The 20,503-nt window shown below is 53.3% G+C and overlaps 8 protein-coding genes; 3 read left to right on the top strand and 5 right to left on the bottom strand.

Moving 5' to 3' along the window:
- Positions 1–318: 318 nt before the first annotated feature.
- On the top strand, positions 319–1,026 carry RCC_09010 (uncharacterized protein; the record flags this gene model as incomplete). Its single annotated transcript, XM_023774255.1, has 1 exon — positions 319–1,026. The coding sequence occupies one exon, from the start codon at positions 319–321 to the stop codon at positions 1,024–1,026; it is 708 nt and encodes a 235-aa protein (XP_023630023.1).
- Positions 1,027–2,262: 1,236 nt separating this feature from the next.
- RCC_09009 (uncharacterized protein) lies at positions 2,263–3,055 on the top strand (the record flags this gene model as incomplete). XM_023774254.1 has 2 exons in its annotated part: positions 2,263–2,743; positions 2,862–3,055. The coding sequence occupies 2 exons, from the start codon at positions 2,263–2,265 to the stop codon at positions 3,053–3,055; spliced, it is 675 nt and encodes a 224-aa protein (XP_023630022.1).
- A 401-nt stretch (positions 3,056–3,456) lies between these two features.
- Positions 3,457–4,185, bottom strand: RCC_09008 (uncharacterized protein; the record flags this gene model as incomplete). XM_023774253.1 has 2 exons in its annotated part: positions 3,457–3,849; positions 3,910–4,185. 2 exons carry the CDS (start codon positions 4,183–4,185, stop codon positions 3,457–3,459), a joined length of 669 nt encoding a protein of 222 aa, XP_023630021.1.
- A 1,449-nt stretch (positions 4,186–5,634) lies between these two features.
- Positions 5,635–7,049, bottom strand: RCC_09007 (related to selenocysteine lyase; the record flags this gene model as incomplete). XM_023774252.1 has 5 exons in its annotated part: positions 5,635–5,687; positions 5,746–6,779; positions 6,829–6,853; positions 6,911–6,938; positions 6,993–7,049. 5 exons carry the CDS (start codon positions 7,047–7,049, stop codon positions 5,635–5,637), a joined length of 1,197 nt encoding a protein of 398 aa, XP_023630020.1.
- Positions 7,050–7,579: 530 nt separating this feature from the next.
- Positions 7,580–10,099, bottom strand: RCC_09006 (related to monooxigenase; the record flags this gene model as incomplete). XM_023774251.1 has 12 exons in its annotated part: positions 7,580–7,672; positions 7,721–7,785; positions 7,838–7,884; positions 7,934–8,110; positions 8,185–8,328; positions 8,380–8,401; positions 8,452–8,791; positions 8,847–8,903; positions 8,952–9,341; positions 9,399–9,584; positions 9,637–9,686; positions 9,742–10,099. The coding sequence occupies 12 exons, from the start codon at positions 10,097–10,099 to the stop codon at positions 7,580–7,582; spliced, it is 1,929 nt and encodes a 642-aa protein (XP_023630019.1).
- Positions 10,100–11,540: 1,441 nt separating this feature from the next.
- On the bottom strand, positions 11,541–13,391 carry RCC_09005 (uncharacterized protein; the record flags this gene model as incomplete). XM_023774250.1 has 2 exons in its annotated part: positions 11,541–13,263; positions 13,345–13,391. 2 exons carry the CDS (start codon positions 13,389–13,391, stop codon positions 11,541–11,543), a joined length of 1,770 nt encoding a protein of 589 aa, XP_023630018.1.
- A 234-nt stretch (positions 13,392–13,625) lies between these two features.
- RCC_09004 (related to bimE protein) lies at positions 13,626–19,502 on the top strand (the record flags this gene model as incomplete). The annotated part of the gene is made up of 1 exon (XM_023774249.1): positions 13,626–19,502. One exon carries the CDS (start codon positions 13,626–13,628, stop codon positions 19,500–19,502), a length of 5,877 nt encoding a protein of 1,958 aa, XP_023630017.1.
- Positions 19,503–19,837: 335 nt separating this feature from the next.
- Positions 19,838–20,317, bottom strand: RCC_09003 (related to 50S ribosomal protein L36; the record flags this gene model as incomplete). The annotated part of the gene is made up of 1 exon (XM_023774248.1): positions 19,838–20,317. One exon carries the CDS (start codon positions 20,315–20,317, stop codon positions 19,838–19,840), a length of 480 nt encoding a protein of 159 aa, XP_023630016.1.
- Between the last annotated feature and the right edge of the window lie 186 nt (positions 20,318–20,503).

The following is a 20,503-nucleotide window of genomic DNA, read 5'->3' as shown; positions in this document are numbered from 1 at the left end:
CTCGGCATCTCTGCTAAGGTGTCGGAGGAAGAGATGACCGTTCGTCATCTCTCTCCGCAATCTTTTCAGACTCCTCCTCGGAATCTGAAGCAACGACACCAGCGCCCGTCACAATGTTAGGAGCGCCCATAACTCGGGCACTACGCCGCACTGGATGCACCGTCTGTGTGCGCTGTAAGCTGCCAGCAGGATCTGGGAACTCGGGCAATCCATTTCTGGCTGCCTCCGTCCTGATGTTCCCACTCACTGTCATCCGAGTCTGGATGACCATCCGGCAGCAGTCGGAGGGGCAAATTGTCCCTCCCAACCGGCGGCGGCATGCCCCATCTCCACTTGGGATATGGTGGACGAGGACGTCCACCACCAGGAGGCAGAGGAGGGGCAAGGGGAGGATTCCAGCCGCGCGGCGGTGGTCGAGGCGGATTTGTTGGGAACGGTGGCACCCAGCAGGGCAATAACAGCAACGCTGGCCCTGCTACGACTGTCGGGCTTCCACAACAGGGCAATGCAGGCCCTGTTGCGCAGGCGCCGGTCAGACATATCTGTCTGACTTGTGGCCTTCGCGGCCACTTGTGGTGGGATGGAACCTGTGCGGGGCCTTGCTTCCACTGTCCTAGCGCGCCCTACGGGCACGGTTTGGAAAGGTGTCCGATTGCGGAGACCCTTGGCGGTGTATACCCTGCCAAGGTGGAGGTGCGGGTGCCAGAGAATCACGCGGCACAGATGGAAGAGCTGAGGACGCAGCATGCGTTGGCGTTAGTGAAGGAGGTCGCAGTCGAGGAGAGCAGGCTGGCGATGCTGTTGTGGATCAAGAGTGCGGCAGAGAGGGCAGGCTTGGGGCCTGCTGCACCAGAGGTGCCATCTGCGAGGAGCCAGCCCGAGATGGGCTCGGCTGCCATGCACTCGGTGGTCGCGCCGACGGGTCGAAAGATTGCGCCTCTTCCGAAGCGGAAGGGTATGCCTTGTGAGTCTACGGCGACGGACGAGCCGGGCAGGGCTCACAGGGCAAGGAGAGGAGGGGGATGAAGTCCTGGTTGTCGCGACAGAGGAAGAACGCGAAGAGAGCGGCGTCTGGCAAGGAGCCAGGCGAGAATCCAGACGGGAAAGTGGAGCAGGGGCTGGGTGATGAAGAAGGCGACTGAGCCAGTGGTGGAGAAAGGCGAGTAGATGCAGCGGGGCGTGGAGGAACGGGCTGCTTGGAGGGAGGGATTGCTTGAAGGGTTTGAGGTTAGATTGATAGAACTAGAAAACACGCCAAGGGGCTGCTGAATTTCAAGATTGCCGTCTCTCCTTTTGGTGAATCGACGACAACGCTCACGAACAGGTAACTACAACCACAAAAAGCAGCAGCCTTACAGAGAGTCAAACACAGAGGATCCATGGCTTCTTGAATAATGTCTTTCCAATTCGTGCTGTCGTCGTTGCAGAAGGTAGGGGGTTTTTGGCTGTGACAGTCAGGGCGGCAACTTTCAATTTCACCGGGACTTCGCCTATGGCTAGGGCTTGGTCGGCGTCTTCGGGCTCGGCCCATGTCGATGTCTTAGGGCTCGGGGAAGTCACGAGGAGCGATGTGGCGCTCTTCGGCTGGTCGTAACGCAATAGGGACGGCTTCTACATCGCGTCGGAAGCGGGACCATTCGATGTTCAAAGGGTGGCCCGTATGCCACGCTGAAGGAACGGGGAGGTTCTCATCCGTCGTGCATACTTCCAATCGAACGCGGATTTGTTTGGACTATTTCGCTCAGCATCCCGTATGCAGGACTGGAGTATGGCATAGAGAGCCAATGTTCGATGGGAATTCGATTTTGAGGGCGGGTTCCTCCTTAGCTCAGATCGGGGGCTGCTTTGACATCGGCTCGGTCTATGATATCCATCATCGATGGAGTCCACTCGCATTGTTCTAGCTCCTCTCGTTCTGTTGCTAGGACCTACCTTAGGGTTATGTTCTCCTAGACCGATACTCTGCCGCCCCAAGTTAGGGCTTCGGAACTTCGACACGGCGGGCCGTCTAGCCGTCTGCAACGCTCGAGCCCATCAGCTTGCCCTTTTCCATCCCTCTAAATCCCATATTAACAGCGCTTTACTATTTCATTACGTACTCAATAACATAGACGAGCTCCTTCTTGTCCGCGGAACATCATATCCCGAGAGTGCAGAAGCGGGGTGTTGATTGGCACCATTTCAAAGCGGGTATTTTCCTCCTCGTATATAAAAAGAACCCGCCAAACCGGAGTTCCCCATACAACATTCCCAACTGCAATCATGCTTTCTCTCAGCACCCTGTCCCCGCTCGTTCTCTTCACATCGGTGGCACTTGCCGGCAATGCTCATCCTTGGAAGTATGCCAACAACCCCATCGTCAAGCAAACATCCCCCAACTCCTTGACCATCACCACGCCACCCGCAACCGACCTCTGGCACCCCAGCGCTGCTCCCCAAAACTTCACATCCCCATATGTCTACAAGGTCTGCAAGTCTGCGGACTTTCAGCGTGTTTCGGTCACCCTCTCCGCAGATTTCAAGACGAGGTACGACCAAGGCGGTATTGCAATCTTCTTCCCAAACAAGAAAGATGCAAACTCGAAGACTGGTCCCGAGTCCTGGTTGAAGACCGGAATTGAGTTTGAAAAAGGTGCACCACAATTGGGTACTGTCGGAAACTACAAGTTTTCGGACTGGAGCTTGGCGCCCGTCGTTCCGGAGGGTGCAAAGGAGGGAACCTTTTTGGTGGAGAGGAACGGAAGTAAGTTGCACCATTTCCCTTGCCTCGTCGATTGATCCCTTCTCCTCTACCCAACAATCCAGCTAAGACACTGTCTTCCATACTTGCCGCGATGATCTCAATACTGATTCTTCGATAGCTGAGCTGTGGTCATACCACGTCGTCAACAACGACCGCTATCCCCTGCGGGAGGTGACATGGGCGTTCCTCGAGGAGAGAGGCAAGAAGGATGCCGAGCTGTGGGTTGGTCTCTACGCCGCGAAGCCTACGTACAATGAGAACCCGAAGGAGAAGCTCTCGGTGGATTTCAAGGACATCGAGATTGTGTGTTAAGCTGGTGGACCTCCTTATCCTGCTGGGGCTCGGTCAGGGATACGAACAAGTCAGAATGATCCAGAGATCGCTTGGAGCGAGCAGATGATCCGATATCAAATACTGCAGATTGCCCAAAAGGGAGTTTAGATTCTCGAACAGATCTCCGGCTGGCCTGTATTGAATCTCTGCCGTGTACAAACGCTCTGCGTAACATTTCGTCAACGTCTGTGAGATTCTAGTCCAAAGATGCGATGCTCTTGATCTTCACTGCTCAACAAAATTGACAAGGCAGAGAGTGTTCATCAAAAATTCTATTCCAACGACTACGTGCATAATCTAGCTGCACCAAAAACGCGGTACGAAGCTCATATCGTGTCATTCTATCCTCCACCTGTGAAATATACAACCGACTCATCCAATCACAAGAAAAGAAGACCAAACACGCCGACAACGCCGGCGAGAGCACCACTAACAACATTCGTGACAGCAGCACCGGTGTACTGAGGAGGTGGAGAGGAAGATCCCGTTCCATTTGAGGGCATCGTGGCGTTGCCAGCAGGGAAGATGGGAGAGACAGCGGTGCCGGTGGGAGCAGTCGTGTTGTATGATGGGGCGTTCATTGCTGAGGTCGGGGCGACGACGCTAGAAGCGGGTGCGGGTGCAGTTGTGGCCGACGTCATAAGAGTCGAAGATTCAGAAGTGGAGATGTGAGTCTCAGGGACAACAACAGCGTGGGTCGAAGTGGGAGTGACGAGAGTGAGGGCGCCAGCGGTGGAAACGCACATGGCACCATCTGGGTAGGCGTGGGCAGGCTGATGGGATGTTAGCGATGTACATTCATTCAGGCTATCAAAGCCGGTGTTGGTACATACGTTGCATGCATAGGTGCTGGTTTCCGTTGGAGCAGCGACAGACGAGGGAGCACTGTACGCTGGAGGAGCAGGCGGAGGAGGAGGAGGAGGAGCCCCATACGCGGGAGCAGCATTAGGCGCAGGAGGAGCAGGAGGAGGTGGTGGTGGTGGTGCACCGTACGCCGGAGCAGCTTCAGGCGCAGGGGGGGCAGCATTAGGCGCAGGAGGGCCATATGCAGGGGCGACGGCGGCGGCGGCAACTCCAACCATGCCGAGAGCGATAAGTTTGTTCTGCATTTTGTTGACGTGTAGCGACTGTAAAGTTTGGAATGGTCCGGATGACAGAAGTTGAACTTGATTGAGAGTGATTTGAAGATTTGAGAGATGAGTGTGAAGACCAAGGACTTACTATATATCACCAAGTTGCCCCAAATTTGGGACTATGACCGCATGCGCCAGGATTGATTGTTTTGAAGAAGCAGCAACAAGCCAGATTGAATCGGGTCGGCATTGGCGATTCCGTAGACTCGGGGTTGTCATTTTTAGAGGTGCCATACTGTGTGATAGGCTCTGACCAGGTTGACGAAGCTTGGTCGTCAAACATGAGACGCTAATTTGGGAGAGTTTGGGGTTTCAAGCCTCATACATGMGCTTCAAATTGTAGAGACGTGGGCGGAGGCTTAGAAAAGCTATGGCATGGCCGCGCGGCTCTTACGGCTTTCGGGGAGTGTTGGCCTCACTATTGATTGTTGCTTGCTGGAACTTCCACAAACAGCGGCAGAGATCCAGTTTCTTCCAGTCAAGACTTGGTATGGAGCCTTCAATGATCCTCGATGCCCTGAGAGCCGTCAATGACCCTCGATGAAGAAGGGCTGCTGTATTTCGATTCTTGATTCATTGATCGGTCTGCAAAGGTGTTTCAATATTATTCAGCCGAACGTGGAATCAAGGAGTGACATGTGTCTCATATGTACAGCAGCATCGACAGGATCGCGTTACAACAGAAGGGGCCCGARGAGCGTGTTCAGCAGTCCAGCGGCAATGTTGATCTGGCAGCGCTTTCGTGGAGCCAGCGGGCAGTAATGCTCATTGCATTTGATGACTTTGCATACAGAGACTGCTCTGATCTCCCACAGATGAATGGCTGATGGATAATAGATAATAGCCGGCGCATACCACGATCTAACTGGATTGTGTCTCCGATCCTGATGAGTCGGCGAGGAATGAGACGTTGTTGGCACTGCAGTGTGCGAGATGGTCTACACACGCGAGATCAACAGATGGACTGTCTGCCACGAGGTGTTCCATCCGTGATTCATACCCCTGTCTGGCCCTGACTCGGGTTGATGGGCGATGGTTCAGTTCCAAGTAATTTCGAGCTTATGGAGCATGCCACGGGGATCGGGCTGGCGCAGCACCACATGGCCTTCCCTCCATCTCACAAGAGGTTGTCAGGGGCGCAGTCGTCATGGCAATCTCTCCATCACCATCACGCGTTGGAGGTGTCGTGTAAGTTATGTGAGATGAGATGAGATGCTGTGAAGAGGACGCGACCGAATGACGTGGAATTTGGGAGACGTGGGGGCAGGTGGGATCCTTAAGGTAGCGCTCGCTCCGTTATCGGCGCAAGGCAGCAAGCAATGAGGACAACTTGGCGCCAACGAGGACTTCAAACATTACCACCCATCGAAGTCACGTTTATTTTATCATATCAATCGGAAGCGCATGCTGGCTCAACCAGCCCCTTTATGACTGCGTGACAGCGTCAAGAACCTCGACATACCCACTGACTTCTTCCACTACACTAACAGTCAGCATTCATCGTCAAATCTCCAAGATGATGTGACCATCTCTCACCGGTGTTATAATGTAGCAGGCTTACACGGACCACGCCATCAACGGGATCCAACCCCAATACCTGTTCGGCCAGTCTATTGGAGTAGAATGCTCCCCAACGACATCCAAAGTCCGATCTTGCCTCGATCGCATCCACCACCTCCTTGCTGCTCCTCCCCTTGACCAAGAACGAAATGACAGGCACTCGTTTCGCTCGGTCGGCAACTGGCTCACCAATAATCTGAAACCGATCGGGCTTGGAGTTGAGGTAGTCGATGAGGATCGCCTGCAGTTTCTCCTCATACTTGGACGTCTCATCCCACGGCACTTGCTCGAGATACTTGCACACCTCTGGAATCGACGCCGTCAGCTCATAATTCGCGGCTGCCAATCCAAGGAGGTTATCCAAAGTCTCGGTCGGCTTGAAGAAATGTCCCAAAGTCGTCAGACACTTTTGCGCCTCCTTTGACGCATACATTGATGCGATGTGAGGCCCGTAGAGCTTGTACCACGAGAAGGAGTAGAAATCTACACCTAGTTCTGTAACATCAACAGCTCTGTGCGGAGCATATGCCACTGCATCAACGCAAAGCAACGCTCCAGGAACTTCATGGACCGTCTTGGCAATGGCCGCGATGTCCGAAATGGTACCCAAGATATTGCTCGTATGAGTGCAAGTGACGAGCTTGGTCTGCTTCGTCATGAGTCCTCGCAATACATTGCAATCAAGCTGAGGGTTGAGCTTGTCTTCGGCACCCCACCATTTAAGAGTGCATCCCTTCCACTTCGCAAGTTGTACCCAAGATGCAATGTTGGCTTCATGATCCAGCAAAGACACAATGATCTCCRAATCTGGGGTGATGTAGTCGAACAAGGCAAGGGATAGATTTCGGAACAACTGGGTTGTTGACGGACCTAACACAACGCAATCTGGAGTGGTGTTGATGTATTGTGCTACAGCAGAGCAACCTCGTTCAAAGAGGTTTGTCGATTCCTGTGAGATGGGGTATGAAGCTCCTAGCTGCACATTGTTGGATGCMAGATATGCCGCGATGCTGAGAAGCCTGTATCAGGCGATGTTTTCAGAAGGAGTGAGCAACTCACCAATCAATGACTTCTTGTAGAACCTCTGTTCATCATCAGCCATGCCAAGGGTGTGTGTCCTGAGGCTCAACCATGTACTTACGAGAGCCTCCAGCATTATCGAAATACACCTATGACGCAAGTCAGTATGGAGCTGATAGACTATCGATCGTTGTGCGAATTACCTGCTTTTTGCCCAGCGCAGGGAAATGGCTTCGTACACGTTCGATATCAAAAGACATTATGGCGGTGGCGAATATGGTTTGTTGCGGTACAACTAGTAGCGAGAAGGGCGTTCAAGGTTGTGCTGGTTGAGAATGTGGCATGAGCGAACTCAATATTGGGGAGCTTTGAGTTGCCCGCGGCGAGGCGGCCAACACGAACAGGGTTAGGGTTGGGGTAGTATATCTGCGACAAAACAGCTCGAATATTGTCTCTCACGAGTGGTAAGGGAGGAAATTCGGATCCTGGCGTAAGGATGAATCGAATTGCCAGGAGACTTGTCTTTTTGAGACTGCTGGGTGTTATCCTTAGTTGCAGAAAGTTCAAGAGAGGTGAAGTTGGAAACATATGGCAGTTTCTCATCTATGGCCTACAGACAATACTGAGTACTCTGAGCACGCACTTCACAACGCATAAAGCACAGGCATCATAACATCCTTGGACGAGCCAAAGGACCACCCTACCCTCATTCCAAGTTCGAGCTCGTTCTGCAAAGGAAGATGGCACGACATATATGTGAATGCTGCACGCCGATCCACAGCTTCCATCGTCAGTCAGTCGCGGCGGTCACACTGAGGCCCTCAAGTCGGTCGTTCGCACGCCAGCCATCCAGAATTWCATCGTATGCTGCGATGCCCTTGCCCTACGATTGATCAGTATCACAAAGAAATGGCACTTGAAGTTCACTCACATAATTACTTCCACGTGCTGCCCTCATCTGCTCTTCTGGGGACATCTTTGCGCTGAGTTCCCCCTCTGCAAAATGTGAGCATTCAAACCCAACAACGACAAGCTTCATATATCTGACCTTTGTTGAAGTACGATGGCCCACATACTCCGACGGCAGCGGAAGTCCTAAAGATTGTCAGTACTGCTCAACGCGTTGGATTGACAGTACACGTACATTGCCGATCCTAGGATTACTTGAGCCCATTGCTCTTCCGCCTCCGCTGTTGGCTCGATAATTGGCTTTGGTCCACATCGGCGACTTGACTCTGCGATGATAAAGGCAACATGACGAGCCTGAATCTCCAACAGGAACATCTGGTTCGGACTGGACCCGACCTGCAATACACCGGTCCTATATGTCCAGCAACATTAGCTGAATCCACACGCAGATATCCCGAGTATCTGTTGTAGAGAACTCCTACTCACCAGAACAGGTTGGGAAAGCCTTTGCTTGTAATGCCGTGTAGCGTTGAATACCCATTCTCATGCTTCTTCTTCAAGGTGAGGCCATCTCTGCCGATCAAATTGATGCCAGCCTTTTCCGCGGGAGCACCAGATGGGKGCAGAAAGCTATGGAGGCATCAGATTATTTCATAGCGGCAATGTAGAGGTTGTACTGACCCTGTGGACCAGATCATGATATCTAAAACCTCATCAGTTGTGACTGTCTACGAGTCGTCGAAGTTAACTCACCGACACCAAATTCTTTCCCAGCAGCAACAACACCGTCCTGGGTCATCCGATCGATCCCCTTCCCATTCGTGTCTACCAGCGTGACATTAGAGGAATTGAAAGCCTGCAAATACTCATCATGAAAGCAGGGTCTTTTGCACCACCCAGGATACCAAGCTTGAAGGCTTTTGGCTGTCTCGGGATCTTGTACAATCTCCTCAACACGTCGTCGAAGACGCTCCTGACGAGGGTGATCCAGAGCATGCAGCATTGCGACATGCTCGGCCACATTGTCTTGGGTGACATTGTACTGTGGGCTACCGACAAGTGCTGAGAAGCTTGGCATGCTGGTCCACCCATCCTGTGCTGCCCGTCAGTAGTCTGATTATGATGAGATGCCACGAAAACATTCTTACATTGATCAGGTCTACTTCCGGCTTGGGCTGAAGATTACAGGAGAACGCGAACATGTTCTGCGAGACATCAGGAGAGCATTAATCTTCTGCGTGAACTGTACTCACAAGATTGCGTTCTCTTTGCCAACCCGGCTTGCTAGCAATTTGCTTCCATGTAGCTGCATCGGTGTCTCGATTGTTTCTCACATCAACAGAAGACGGCGTTCGCTGGAAGACGTACAGCTCTTTGGCATACTTAGCCAGCTGTGGCACGACTTGAACGGCGGTTGCACCAGTCCCGACTATACCCACCCTTTTGTCTTTGAGACCAGTCAGTTCCGGGGTCCACTCGCTAGGATTACCTCCAGTGATGTCGTATCTCCAGCGTGCGGTATGAAAAGTTTCGCCCTTGAACGTATCACTGCCCTCGGTGATGGGCAGCTTTGCTTCGTTCAGAATTCCGTTTGCAAGATAAACAAAATTGGCGCTGATATCAATACGGGTCGTCTCTCCGCCCTGCGTTGCGTGGATTGTCAATCGAGCTCGAAGTCATCTCAATAGAAGAATGCTGACCTTGGGGGACTGTTCGATCTTCACGTTCCATTCGCTTTTCTCCGAAGACCACTCCAGACCCTTCACCGACGACTGAAACATTGCCCTTGAATGGAGATTGTATTTGGTGCAGATGCTGTTGGCATAGGTTCGCAGCTCTTCGCCGCTTGCATATTTCCGCTTCGGCATGTAATTCATCTCTTCGAGCTGGAAGACTGTCAGTAGAACACCATACTATATCTGCCAAGACAGGACTTGCCATGGGCATATATATGTAAGACTCGACGTCGCACATCAGTCCAGGATATCCTACGCGAACGGGATTAGCACGTCAAACATCACGTCTCACCAAGCATTCACTCACTGTTCCAATACCAGTTGCCTCCGAAGCCACCTGCAGGATCCACAAACAGTATGTCATCTGGCTTGAAGCCCGATTTAATCAAGTTGATGGCAAACAGTATACCTCCGTATCCAGCCCCAACGATGACAACCATGACATGGCCTTCATCATCGACGACTTGTGACACGGGCGTGTTTGTTTCGACCCACGGATCTTGGTTCAGATGTGTCTTATTCGATCTAAGGTCAAGGTACTGGGCCATTCCCTTCCCCGTGGTTCGTTTACTGCGTTCCTGAGCATATTTGTCGTTGATGGAACTTTCCTCTGCCTTTCGAGCACCATTGAGGTCGGGTGCTGGAACATTGCTATTGACTGCCATGCTGATCTGCTTGAGTGGCGTGTCTTGGCAGGATCAACTTTCTGGAAATTGTCAATTGCAGAGAACAAGAGCGTGAGGGCGGCAGGAAGTCGACAATGTCTCGTATTTGACAAATTTGGAGAGATCAGGAGATGCGCAAGAGAAGATGTACATGCCGTTTTGTAGGTCCGAGGGCAAGCTATCTGTCGATGTTCTAAAGGCCAATCCACTACAGGAAATGATCCGATTGCAATGTCGACGAGTACGAGCTGAACGAACGAGCGAGGGAAAGCCCCACAGAACCTAGTTGTCCACGGTCGGAATTAGAATCAGGAGCGTAATGCATAAGAAGATGTCTGTGTAGCCGAATCAGCTATGTAGTATGTATACCTTATGCATTTGTCGGCAACGTCTTCTCCGTTGTGGCGCGACACAAACTTCCACCTAGTATAACTCATGACTTGACTCGACGTTGAATCATAAGGCAGCGTGCACGAAACGAGGTAAACCCTCGTCGATACAACGACCCACTTCGTCCTGGTCTACCTAACGGAACAAGTCCCGGGCTCCTGCTGGCTATGGGAGAGTTGCCTGCGAGCTATCTCATCGTAGCCGATTGCTGGCAATGAGGAAACCGAGAAAGACGATCAAAGTCAAAATTGCATTCAGTCTTATACACATCGAATTCCCACGGAAAGCATCGCTCAACGAAGCCCGACGATTAGTATCGGTAAGAGGGTGCACTTTGGTGTCGTCTTGTGAGAAGTCACTCTGACCATCAAAGTGCATGTATTGACTTGCCTGCTCATACGGGAGGGAATCCTCAGATCCGTGCACTTATCACTTACCAGCTTACATCGACAAGCCCGCTGCATCAGAAGTATGCTGATCTTTTTGATCATTACTGTCGGCTGTTGCGACCACCCCAAATCACCAACACATCAGGCCGTCCGTAGACAAACAGTGAAATGCATCGTCCGATCTGAGCACGTCGTCCGGTCACTCCTTTCCCAGCAGCCCACTTACGCCATCGCCCTCTTGCAAGGACCTTGACTTCTCGACAGGCTGACCTCGAGGAAGCGACTGTTACTCTCTCGCGAAGTATACTGAGCTAGTCTCATTGGCCTTGAGAAGAAAGCTCCACTTTTGATCGCKAACATGTGTGGGGGAAGATGGACAGAGTCAGGGTGCCAAATCATGCACGTTCRGCTGCGGCAATTACCAGTGAGCGTATACTCACGGATAGCGTAGTATTGACCTGAAATCTACTTTCCGCTGTACTGCAGTCATACGCAGGAGAAAGAGACCGCCACAGGGCAACGCTCATGGAAGCGTTAGTCGGAATCCCATGCAACGAAGCGTGGGCTTCTGCTGGCTAGAAGGGGTTGGTGTTGTGAATGGCAGCGTCGGTGGTGGTATCATTAGCGGTATATTACATTAAAGGTCGTCTGAGTTCATTCATTCAAGAAGCGAAGCCGACCTTTCTCGTGACAGTGTTGGTCGTGCCAGCTGCCATGTCCTCGAGCATCCGATCCAGACCTTCGACATCCAAGCCGCCTGCGTCGAGCATATGCTGATCTCTCATGGCTTCGGCCGGCCGTTCATCGATTTGACGCTGAAATAAGTTTCTTGCGGGTTTGTCTGGCCGCTGCGTCTGCAGCACCACTGCGCGGTGTTCCGCTGAGACGAGTAGATCTCGCTGTGTGTTCATCTGTCCAAGACCAGCGCTTCCCTTGACCGAGAATTGAGAAATGGATGAGATAGTCTCGTTGGATAAACTGATGTCGGTGATGTGAGAAAGACCAGGCGCGTGTAGGGATCCAAACCCACCACCGGAGCTTGTGCTTCGCTGCCAGAATGCTTGTGTGCTAGTGATGGAGTAGACCTCGCCACCATACCAAATGGCGACACTCTCGTCGGCCTGGCCGATGCGTGGGTTGTTGAGCTGCACTGTAATTCCCCCACTGGGAGCTACACCAGGTGCTCTCACTGCGCCGGTAAAGAGCTGCTCGGCTTTTGTTTTACGGGTGTTCGGAGTCATTGGCGCCAATTTGGAGACACCCCGTTTGCTTTTGCTTGGCTCCGTCTGCTCTGTCGAGCTTGACGTGCCGAGAAAGCCGCGAAGAGCAAAGTCTTCGACTTGTTTTCCAGTCTGAGACGAGTTCACATCCCAGATACCCCACTCCCCGTCCTCCTGCAACACGAGGATGCCTTTGCCGGCGAGGACCCACTCGGCACCCAAGATCTTCTTCCGTCGAGTCAATGTTGGGTCAAGGTCGGGTGTGTCTTTTGGGATGTGATGTGAGGTATGGTAGGCCATGATCCAATCTCCGGCCTGTGTTGAACTGCGAGGTTTGTGTAGGTCGAAAATGCGAGCCGCGCCTGACGTGTCTGTAAGAAGAAGCTGGCCCAGTCGGGAGGAAGGATGAAAAGAGATGCCAACAGCGGAAGATGACAGTGGGGTCTTCCGCACGAGTGTATTCTCACTGCACACCAGCTTATTCGTCTTGACGGATACAGCCCAGATGCTCAGTGTTCGAGAGGCAGTCGCAATCAGCAACTGGTCGTCCAAACTTTGGAGTGGTCCGGAGTGGGAACGCGGGCGAGTTTCGTCTGCAGGAAGGAATTTGATGGCCAGACTGGCGGGAATCGGAGTGCCACGGGCTGTCAGCTCCACGGCCGAACGATAGATATTATCGGCAACACTGGCTTCATTGGCGGCGGATGGTGGTGTCAGAGGAAGCTGAAGGATTTGGCAACTGCCATCGGCCAGTGCCACAGCTACAATGGCCATCTTCTTCAAAAGGGTGGGTGTGGACGGCGAGGAATGTAGAACGGGAAGCTCGAGATGCAGCACCGCGCAGCCATCAGGACGAGAGGCATCGCGCCCGAGGACAATATCCAACGTGTGAATGATATGAGGACAGGGACAGTCGGGATCTAGCTCCTCCTCCTCCGCCTCCCACTCATCTCCATCTTGCGCATCGTCGGTGTCGTCGATGAGTATCATCTCGTCGTGCTTGACTCCATTCGATTTTGGTGGCATCGACGGCCCTCTCCGCCGGCGTCCACCGCGCCAGAGCAGGCGCAATCCATGGTCATGGGCGTAGATGATCAGAGTGGAGCCGTTGGGAGCGAGGAGCGGGTAGATGCGCGCGGCGTGGATGCGATGGGGGAGTTCGTAGCTGTCGTTGTGGTCAGTCACGAATGTGAGTGAGATGAGATGACATGTTCATCGGGTCCGTCAACAACAGTGGCCTACCTACCTCAGGTGAAGCTTATGTCCGCGCTTGGACACTCGTGGCGGATCCATCGCTGAACCGAACGGTGATGTGATGTTGTGTTGTTCAGGGATCGACGCTGGAAATGTTTCGACGCGCTTGCTCCGATGAAAGCGCGACTGGCGCCGTACGTGTTTGTGGAACTTCAATTCACATGATGAAATATTTCCATTGTTTGATGAATCCTCCCAACATCCGTGGATACCCGACACGCAGGCTATCAGCAGAAAAGATGCTGCCGGGTGTCGACTGCACCCCAAACACCAATGGCCGCAGTCACGTCCCTCGGCGTTCACACCCCGGTGGCTTTGCCGTACCTCATCGCAGAGGGCATCTTACCCAAGGATCCCACCCCCAACCTTTACCAGTGGGAGACGTACGTGATCGAGGATGAAGATGTCCAATCAGAAGAAGAATTGCTCGCCACCAAGGATGCCGTTGTCTGGTCTCAAGGCAAATTCATTCGCAATGTCTACAGATTCCACCTCGAAGGCCAGGACGTGATTCAGGCCGTCTTGACCAAATTCCCTGCTTCTTCCTCCATACCACAGGATCAATCTTCACCCAAGACTCAGCATGCTCGGCGTGCTTCACATCAAGTTTCCCGTAACTTGCGACAGGAAGTACACTCTCTCAAAGACAGCAACCATCAAACACATTCATCTCCACCTTCAAGTCCACACTTGGCAAGAGCTCTGGTTGTCTTTTTGAAGACTAAAGCTCATATTTACTTCCTTCAAGGCGGCCATCACATTGTTGACCTGCCATTTGAGATTGAGCGCGCATTCCCTGCCCCTCGAGGCCTGCTTCTACAACGAAAGAGAACGTCCCCAAATTCTCTGCCGCCAACACCCCGGCTGCCAGCAGCGCCGCCGAACTCGTTCTTTTCATCTCAGACAAATGCTCGCATGACCACCTCTTACCTGAGTTCGCCGACGTTGCTGAAAAGTTTTGCTGTCACACGCCCAATCCAACCAAGCCCTCTCGGCGGCGACTCGAAGCTGGAAGCTCTCTTTCAAACTCTCACCGTACCGCCAGGTAATCGCGGAGACGACGATGTTACGAACTTGTACTCTCTCAGCGGGCCCTTGTCGGACTTGGGAGTTGTGACCACCTCGCTCCAGCATCAAAAACCTAAAGCGTCTGGGCGAGCAGGCGGTCTCAACGTCGAATTCGAGGGCCTTGATCCTGCGGAAAAGATCGTCTACTTCTCTTCCGAGGATGAACTTAGCCGGTCCCCCTCCGAGACAGGATCCTTGATCCTACTCGTGACTTTGAACATGGACATCCACACTGTGACACTCTGGCATGCATGGTACATCAACGAGAAATCCCTCCGAGACCTTCTCAAGCAACGAGCGGACCAAAAGTCTGCAAAGGCTAGGCGGAGAAGCTCGTTCGTAAGCACTGCTCCCACGGGATCAGCAACACCAGGTGTACGACGTCGGGACGGAACGCGAGAAAGCTTTGCAGGCGCAGGTACGCTGCACCTCCCCGGCGAATCAATAGGATCTCAAGGTAACGTAACCGCACGAAAGCCCACTCGACAGGAAGAAGAGGAAGTCATGGCTTCCCAGATGGATCCCGACTATTTGCCAGCGGGAGCGCAGCCTCCTGTAAGGGAGAATCGAAGGATCAGCTCAATGAACATAGATGTTCGGGCCAGTCAAATGACCGTCAATGCTAGTTTCGGCGGTACAGGAGGCCGGCGCGCTACGTCCTTTGGTGGACCAGCCGAGCGCCGATCAATCAGTCGCAGGAAAAGTCGAGGGTCTACCCCGGGAAGCGCATACGGTCGGAGCATCGGAGGGGAGGACGATTCCATGGATCTGGACAGCACCATCGAGCTCGACGACGAAGAAAGCACCGATGGCATCTTGCGACACATTAGAGCAACATTCGAAGCCTCTGGTGCAGATGGTCTATTCGGCAGCTCTGATGAGGGATTCAAGCGCGAGCTGGTGGTCAGGAAGATCTGCTCATACCCCGTCGGTTCTTTGGCGTCCTCGCGCGGATCAGGCACCAATCATGTTCGTCCGCCCAAGATCGTCACGCTCTCGGAACCGGCGACGATACATGGAGCTAGCGATCCCAGGATCAAGATATACCTCCAAGACCCCCAGAGCAGCGAGGTCCAGATTTTGACACTCAAGATCAAGCTACGACGCCTATGGCCGGAACTAAAGGACTCGCAGAATGTCCAAATACCATTGTTGACCGGGGAGTCGCGGCTTGAGCGCTGCGGAGACATTTGTCAGTTGCAAGACGGTAAAATGCGAGCGGTGGTGCTTGACGATCGCGGACTGCAGATCTGTCTGGACGACCAAGACCTATGCCCTCTCCCGACTGCGGCACCATATCGAGCGCACGACCCTCTCCCTCTACTATCCGTGTCGAGTAATGTGGACCATGATGTTGGCAGGAATCGATTGTTGGACCCTCCAATGGGCTTGTCTATGCAGCACACCGGACCTAGAGGTCGCTTTGATTACGTTGGACCAGACGGTACTCACCATCGCAGAGAAGTGCAGCTGAGACCCTCAAATATCCTCGTCGACGAAACGCTTTCCCTGTGCGAGATCATCCTACCAAGATATCAAGCCAGAGCCGTCCGCAAGACTTGGTGCAAAGCGCACGCGTGGCTTCGATCCCATCCAGAGAGCCAGGTATCCACCGCGGAAGACGCCGAATCTGTTGCGTTTGCTGCAACGATTTTCACATTCGTAGTGGGTCTGATCGATGCCAAAGCTCGGGCTGCCCTGAGCATTTCCAAAGTGGCCGCTGGGAAACAGACCCAGCGTTCGCGGAGCAGGCAGCACCAGGAGCAGCGACAGAGTCGTATATTTGGGACAAATACCTGGTCTTGGATGCCACAACAGCGAGCTTCGGTCCAGCGATCGCCCAGGGGCGATGACAGAAGAAAGGATCAGTTGCTGATGATTGCGGCAGCTCTCGCAGACGATCTTGTGGGAGCAGAAGAACGCAAGCAGTCTCCATCTACTGGAGCTCTGTCAGCTGTGAAGCTAATGCTTGCTCTACACATTTTCCGCGAGGAGAAGAAGCTGTGCGCATTGTCAATTGAAACCGAGCTTCTAGCACCAATCATTGCCCAACTAGGTTCCTGGCTCGGATTGGACGAGTGGGGTCACAGAAAAGGTACATACTACGAGCTCGAGGGAGCTGGCGAGACGAGGTGGGCATACCTGAAATCCCAATCAGTATATCCACCCAAGATGGGATTCCTTGAGCAACCCATTGGCGTGTTCGAATGGTTCGAGAGTGTGCTGAAGGCAGGCGAAGGCGGGAATGCCCCAGAGTATCCCCAACTCGTAGCCGTGGCCCAAATCGGTTCAGACGCCCATGTACCAAAGACCATCAAAGTGGTTGCAAAGGCGATGACACCTCGGATTGCTGCCCTTTCCGACGTACTGGCTGCTACAAACGGCTTGACTACTGCGCCGACGGAGACGGTGGAGAAACTTGCTCAGTCTAATCTATCTGTTGAGACTCTGGATACATTTCCCGAGTCCATCGCTGCGCCGTTCAAAGAGGTCATTGCACGCTGCGAGAAGCAACCGCCAACGACGTGGTCGAAAAACCTGCTGCGGCTTGTTGGTCGAGAAGATTTGATCATTGGAACTCGCAGTGCTGGACTTGGGGATCCACCTTTGCGGTCCGGCCGCCGTGCTCGCGACATGCAAACGGCCAGCAATGCATTGGACCACACTCTCATCACATTGAAGACGAAAGAGGCCGACCGACATTCCATCTCTCAGCTCATATTTAGCGAGGACCGAAGAATGGTTGACGCCACCATCATGATGCATTTCAGCATGGTGCAGATAGGGCAATGCATCCGACAGCCTGATTGGGATGAGCAGACACACTTTGAGCAGCAACGACGGGTCATGCAGTGGGTGAGCGTTCGCATGATTGCTCTCCCTGCTGGTGATGGCATGCTTCATTACGACAGCCAGACGCCACTGCTGACGGAGAAGTATCATCTACCAGGCTTCACCACATCATGTCTCATGCAGCCCATGAACCACCATCTCACCATTGATCGCACCGGCTTGACAGAGGAGAAGGTCAACTGGGCCTATTTCCATGCCGGTGTATCTTCCGGCCTACGTATCTCGCGGAACGTAACCGGGATCGACACATCTTGGATCGCATTCAACAAGCCCGCAGAGTTGACCAATCGTCACGCGGGGCTTCTGCTCGCTCTTGGACTGGGTGGGCATCTCCGGAACATGGCCAAGTGGCTCTCCTTCAAGTATCTCACGCCAAAGCATACGATGACCTCAGTCGGGCTACTGCTCGGTCTTTCAGCGTCGTACATTGGCAGCATGGATGGACTAATCACCCGTATGTTGTCTGTACACATTACCAGAATGTTGCCCGCTGGAGCTGCGGAGCTGAATGTCTCTCCCGCGACGCAGACTGCTGGTTTGATGGGAATTGGCTTGCTATACTACAGCACCCAGCATCGGCGCATGAGCGAAATCATGCTCTCCGAGTTGGAATACATGGAAGTCGAGGACCCAGACAGCGGCCCAGACCAACTTCGAGATGAGTCCTACCGCCTTGCGGCAGGATACGCCCTTGGCTTGATTAATCTTGCCAAAGGCAAGGACCTGCGTGGTCTTCACGGCATGCAGCTTCCCGAGCGCCTCCTCGCAGTAGCAGTCGGCCCTCGTCCCATTGATGCGGTCCACGTATTCGACCGTGCCACCGCCGGCGCAGTCATAGCCCTCGCTCTGGTATACRTGAAGACCAACGACAAATCCATCGCTCGCAAGATCGATATCCCAGACACCGAAGCGCAGTTCGATCACGTTCGACCCGACGTCTTACTTCTCCGCGCCATGGCCAAACACATTGTTCTTTGGGATGGCATTGTTGCTCGTGGTCCAGACGAAAACTCATCATCGCAAGGCTGGATCCAAGACAACCTACCAGCATGTTATCGCAAGCGGTCCAAAGCCATCATGGATCAAATGGCTCGCAAACGCACCATTGACAGTGCGCATATACCTCTCTTCAATGTCTTCACTGGTCTCGCATGGGCATTGGCATTGAAGTACGCCGGATCTGGGTCACTTGTCGCCAGAGATGAGATATTGGAAGTCCTCAAGTTCTTCCACGCCCTTAATCAAGGCGCGGAGGCTTTCTACTTCGATGCGAAACTCGGCCGAGCAAGTCTCCGGCGCTGTATGGACGTTTTGGCCCTCTGCGCGGCTATTGTAATGGCAGGTACAGGCGATCTAGAGACGTTTCGCTTTTTGCGTCGTATGCATGGGCGTACGGACGCTGATACCCTGTATGGCTCTCATTTCGCCGCCCACTTGGCCATTGGCGCACTTTTCCTGGCAGGCGGTACCATGACATTTGGGACCAGTGACCTTGCGGTTGCCAGTCTGATGATAGCTTTCTACCCCCTCTTCCCAACGGATGTCCATGACAATCGCGTGCATTTGCAGGCTTTCAGGCATCTGTGGGTATTCGCCGCCGAGGGGAGATGTCTGGTCGTGGAGGATGTCGATACTCAGAGACCTGTTCAGGTGGAGATCCTGCTTGCGATGAAAGATGGCAGTCAACGGAGAATGCGAGCGCCTTGTATTCTACCAGACCTGGAAACCATCAAGAATGTACGGCTAGATGATGGGCGATACTGGCCCGTCACGCTAGATTTCGAGGGCAATGCTGCGCATGTCGAGGCGTTCCGACGCGATCCAAGAGTTGTGGTTAGGCGATGTCCCGCCAAGGAGGCGCACTCTGGAGTGGTGAGTGCGAGTCTTGCAGCGTTGAATGCGCCAGTCACCCCGGGTGTGTCGTGGCATTCGCTGTTCAAGCTCAGAGCACTGGAAGGACTCGACCGGGGTGATGTGGAGAGCTTGTTGCCTGCCGAAGTGCACAGTCGGGTATATGTTGATGGAAATGTTACGGGTGTAGGGGAGAGGTTGGCGTTGCAGAGGATCGCCAAGGAGGGCAGACGGACTGATGAGCTGTGGAACCTGAGGCTGTTGTTCGCGTGGGCTGAAAGAGAGAGGATCCGGCAGGGAGATGGGAAGCTGAGGTGGATTGGAGAGGAGGTAGTGGAGGGTCTCAGGAGAATCATTGCAGAAAGAGGGTCGCATTAGCATGGTGTGTGGTGACGATATTAGTGAGGCGTTTGTGGGGACCTGATTGAGCCGGTCGTGATGAGAAAGTGGCTGCATATACAGATATGTATACATGCGTGATAGCAGCACTCTGTGCTCTACAGCATACTTCCGCGCCTCTTCTGATGGTATCATTTTGTACATATAAGTACACCTGCTGTCTTGCATCGCTCCGCCTTTGCGTCCAGCAATTCGTGGTGGGCGGACTTGCAATGAATGTCTCGCTGAACACCATCTTTTTCCCCGCCCTCACCACTACCTCTTAGGCAACAGGGTCTGAAATATCTTCCTGAAATGGTTCACATTTCACGTACTCACTTCTGCTCCTTGCCTCCCTTTGCACTCTTCCCCGCCTCTGCCTTCTTTCCCTTCTTTCCCTCCGCCGGCTGCCCAAAGCCTCCGATCATATCCATTAAACTCTCCTCCTCCTTCAGCCTCGCCGCCTCGATTTCCTCCTCTCCGGCCTCGGCATCCAGCGCCGCCGCCGCAGCATCAAAACCCCTTCCAAATCGCATTCGAAAGCGCTTTAGACGTCCCGCTTCATCTTCCTCGATGTTGAGTAATTTCTGACTGCTGGGATTCCAGAGCGGGTTATTTCGTGTGTCTTTTATTGAGCGGTAGATGGGTGCTGGAGATGTGGTGCGGTGGGTAAAGGTGCTGCCGTCGGAGAGGGTGATTAACTGGGTGAATGTGTAGGGTCTTTTGGGTCGGCGCAAGAGGGATGCGTGTCGGATKTGATGGGTGCATGAGGCGCAGAGGTTGCTTGCTTGTGGACGCGCCGTGGGGAGGAGCATTGTGAGGTTTGTGGTGTGTGTGTTGTTGGGTGGATGGATGGAGATGCAGCAGCCCAGGACTACCTATCTGTGGGACGTGACACTTTGATGATATTGATTCAGCTGGGCCATCAATTGCTTCAATAGGACTTCCACACTGCGGGCTGTCTCCCCCGTCATTGGTCGAGGGTTGTCGAAGCATCAATG

The sequence above is a fragment of the Ramularia collo-cygni genome, assembly GCF_900074925.1.
Source record: "Ramularia collo-cygni strain URUG2 genome assembly, contig: RCC_scaffold16, whole genome shotgun sequence".
In the NCBI taxonomy this organism is placed as follows: domain Eukaryota; kingdom Fungi; phylum Ascomycota; class Dothideomycetes; order Mycosphaerellales; family Mycosphaerellaceae; genus Ramularia; species Ramularia collo-cygni.
The sequence above is the reverse complement of the archived record's forward strand: the minus strand, read 5'-3'. Positions and strand labels throughout refer to the sequence as shown.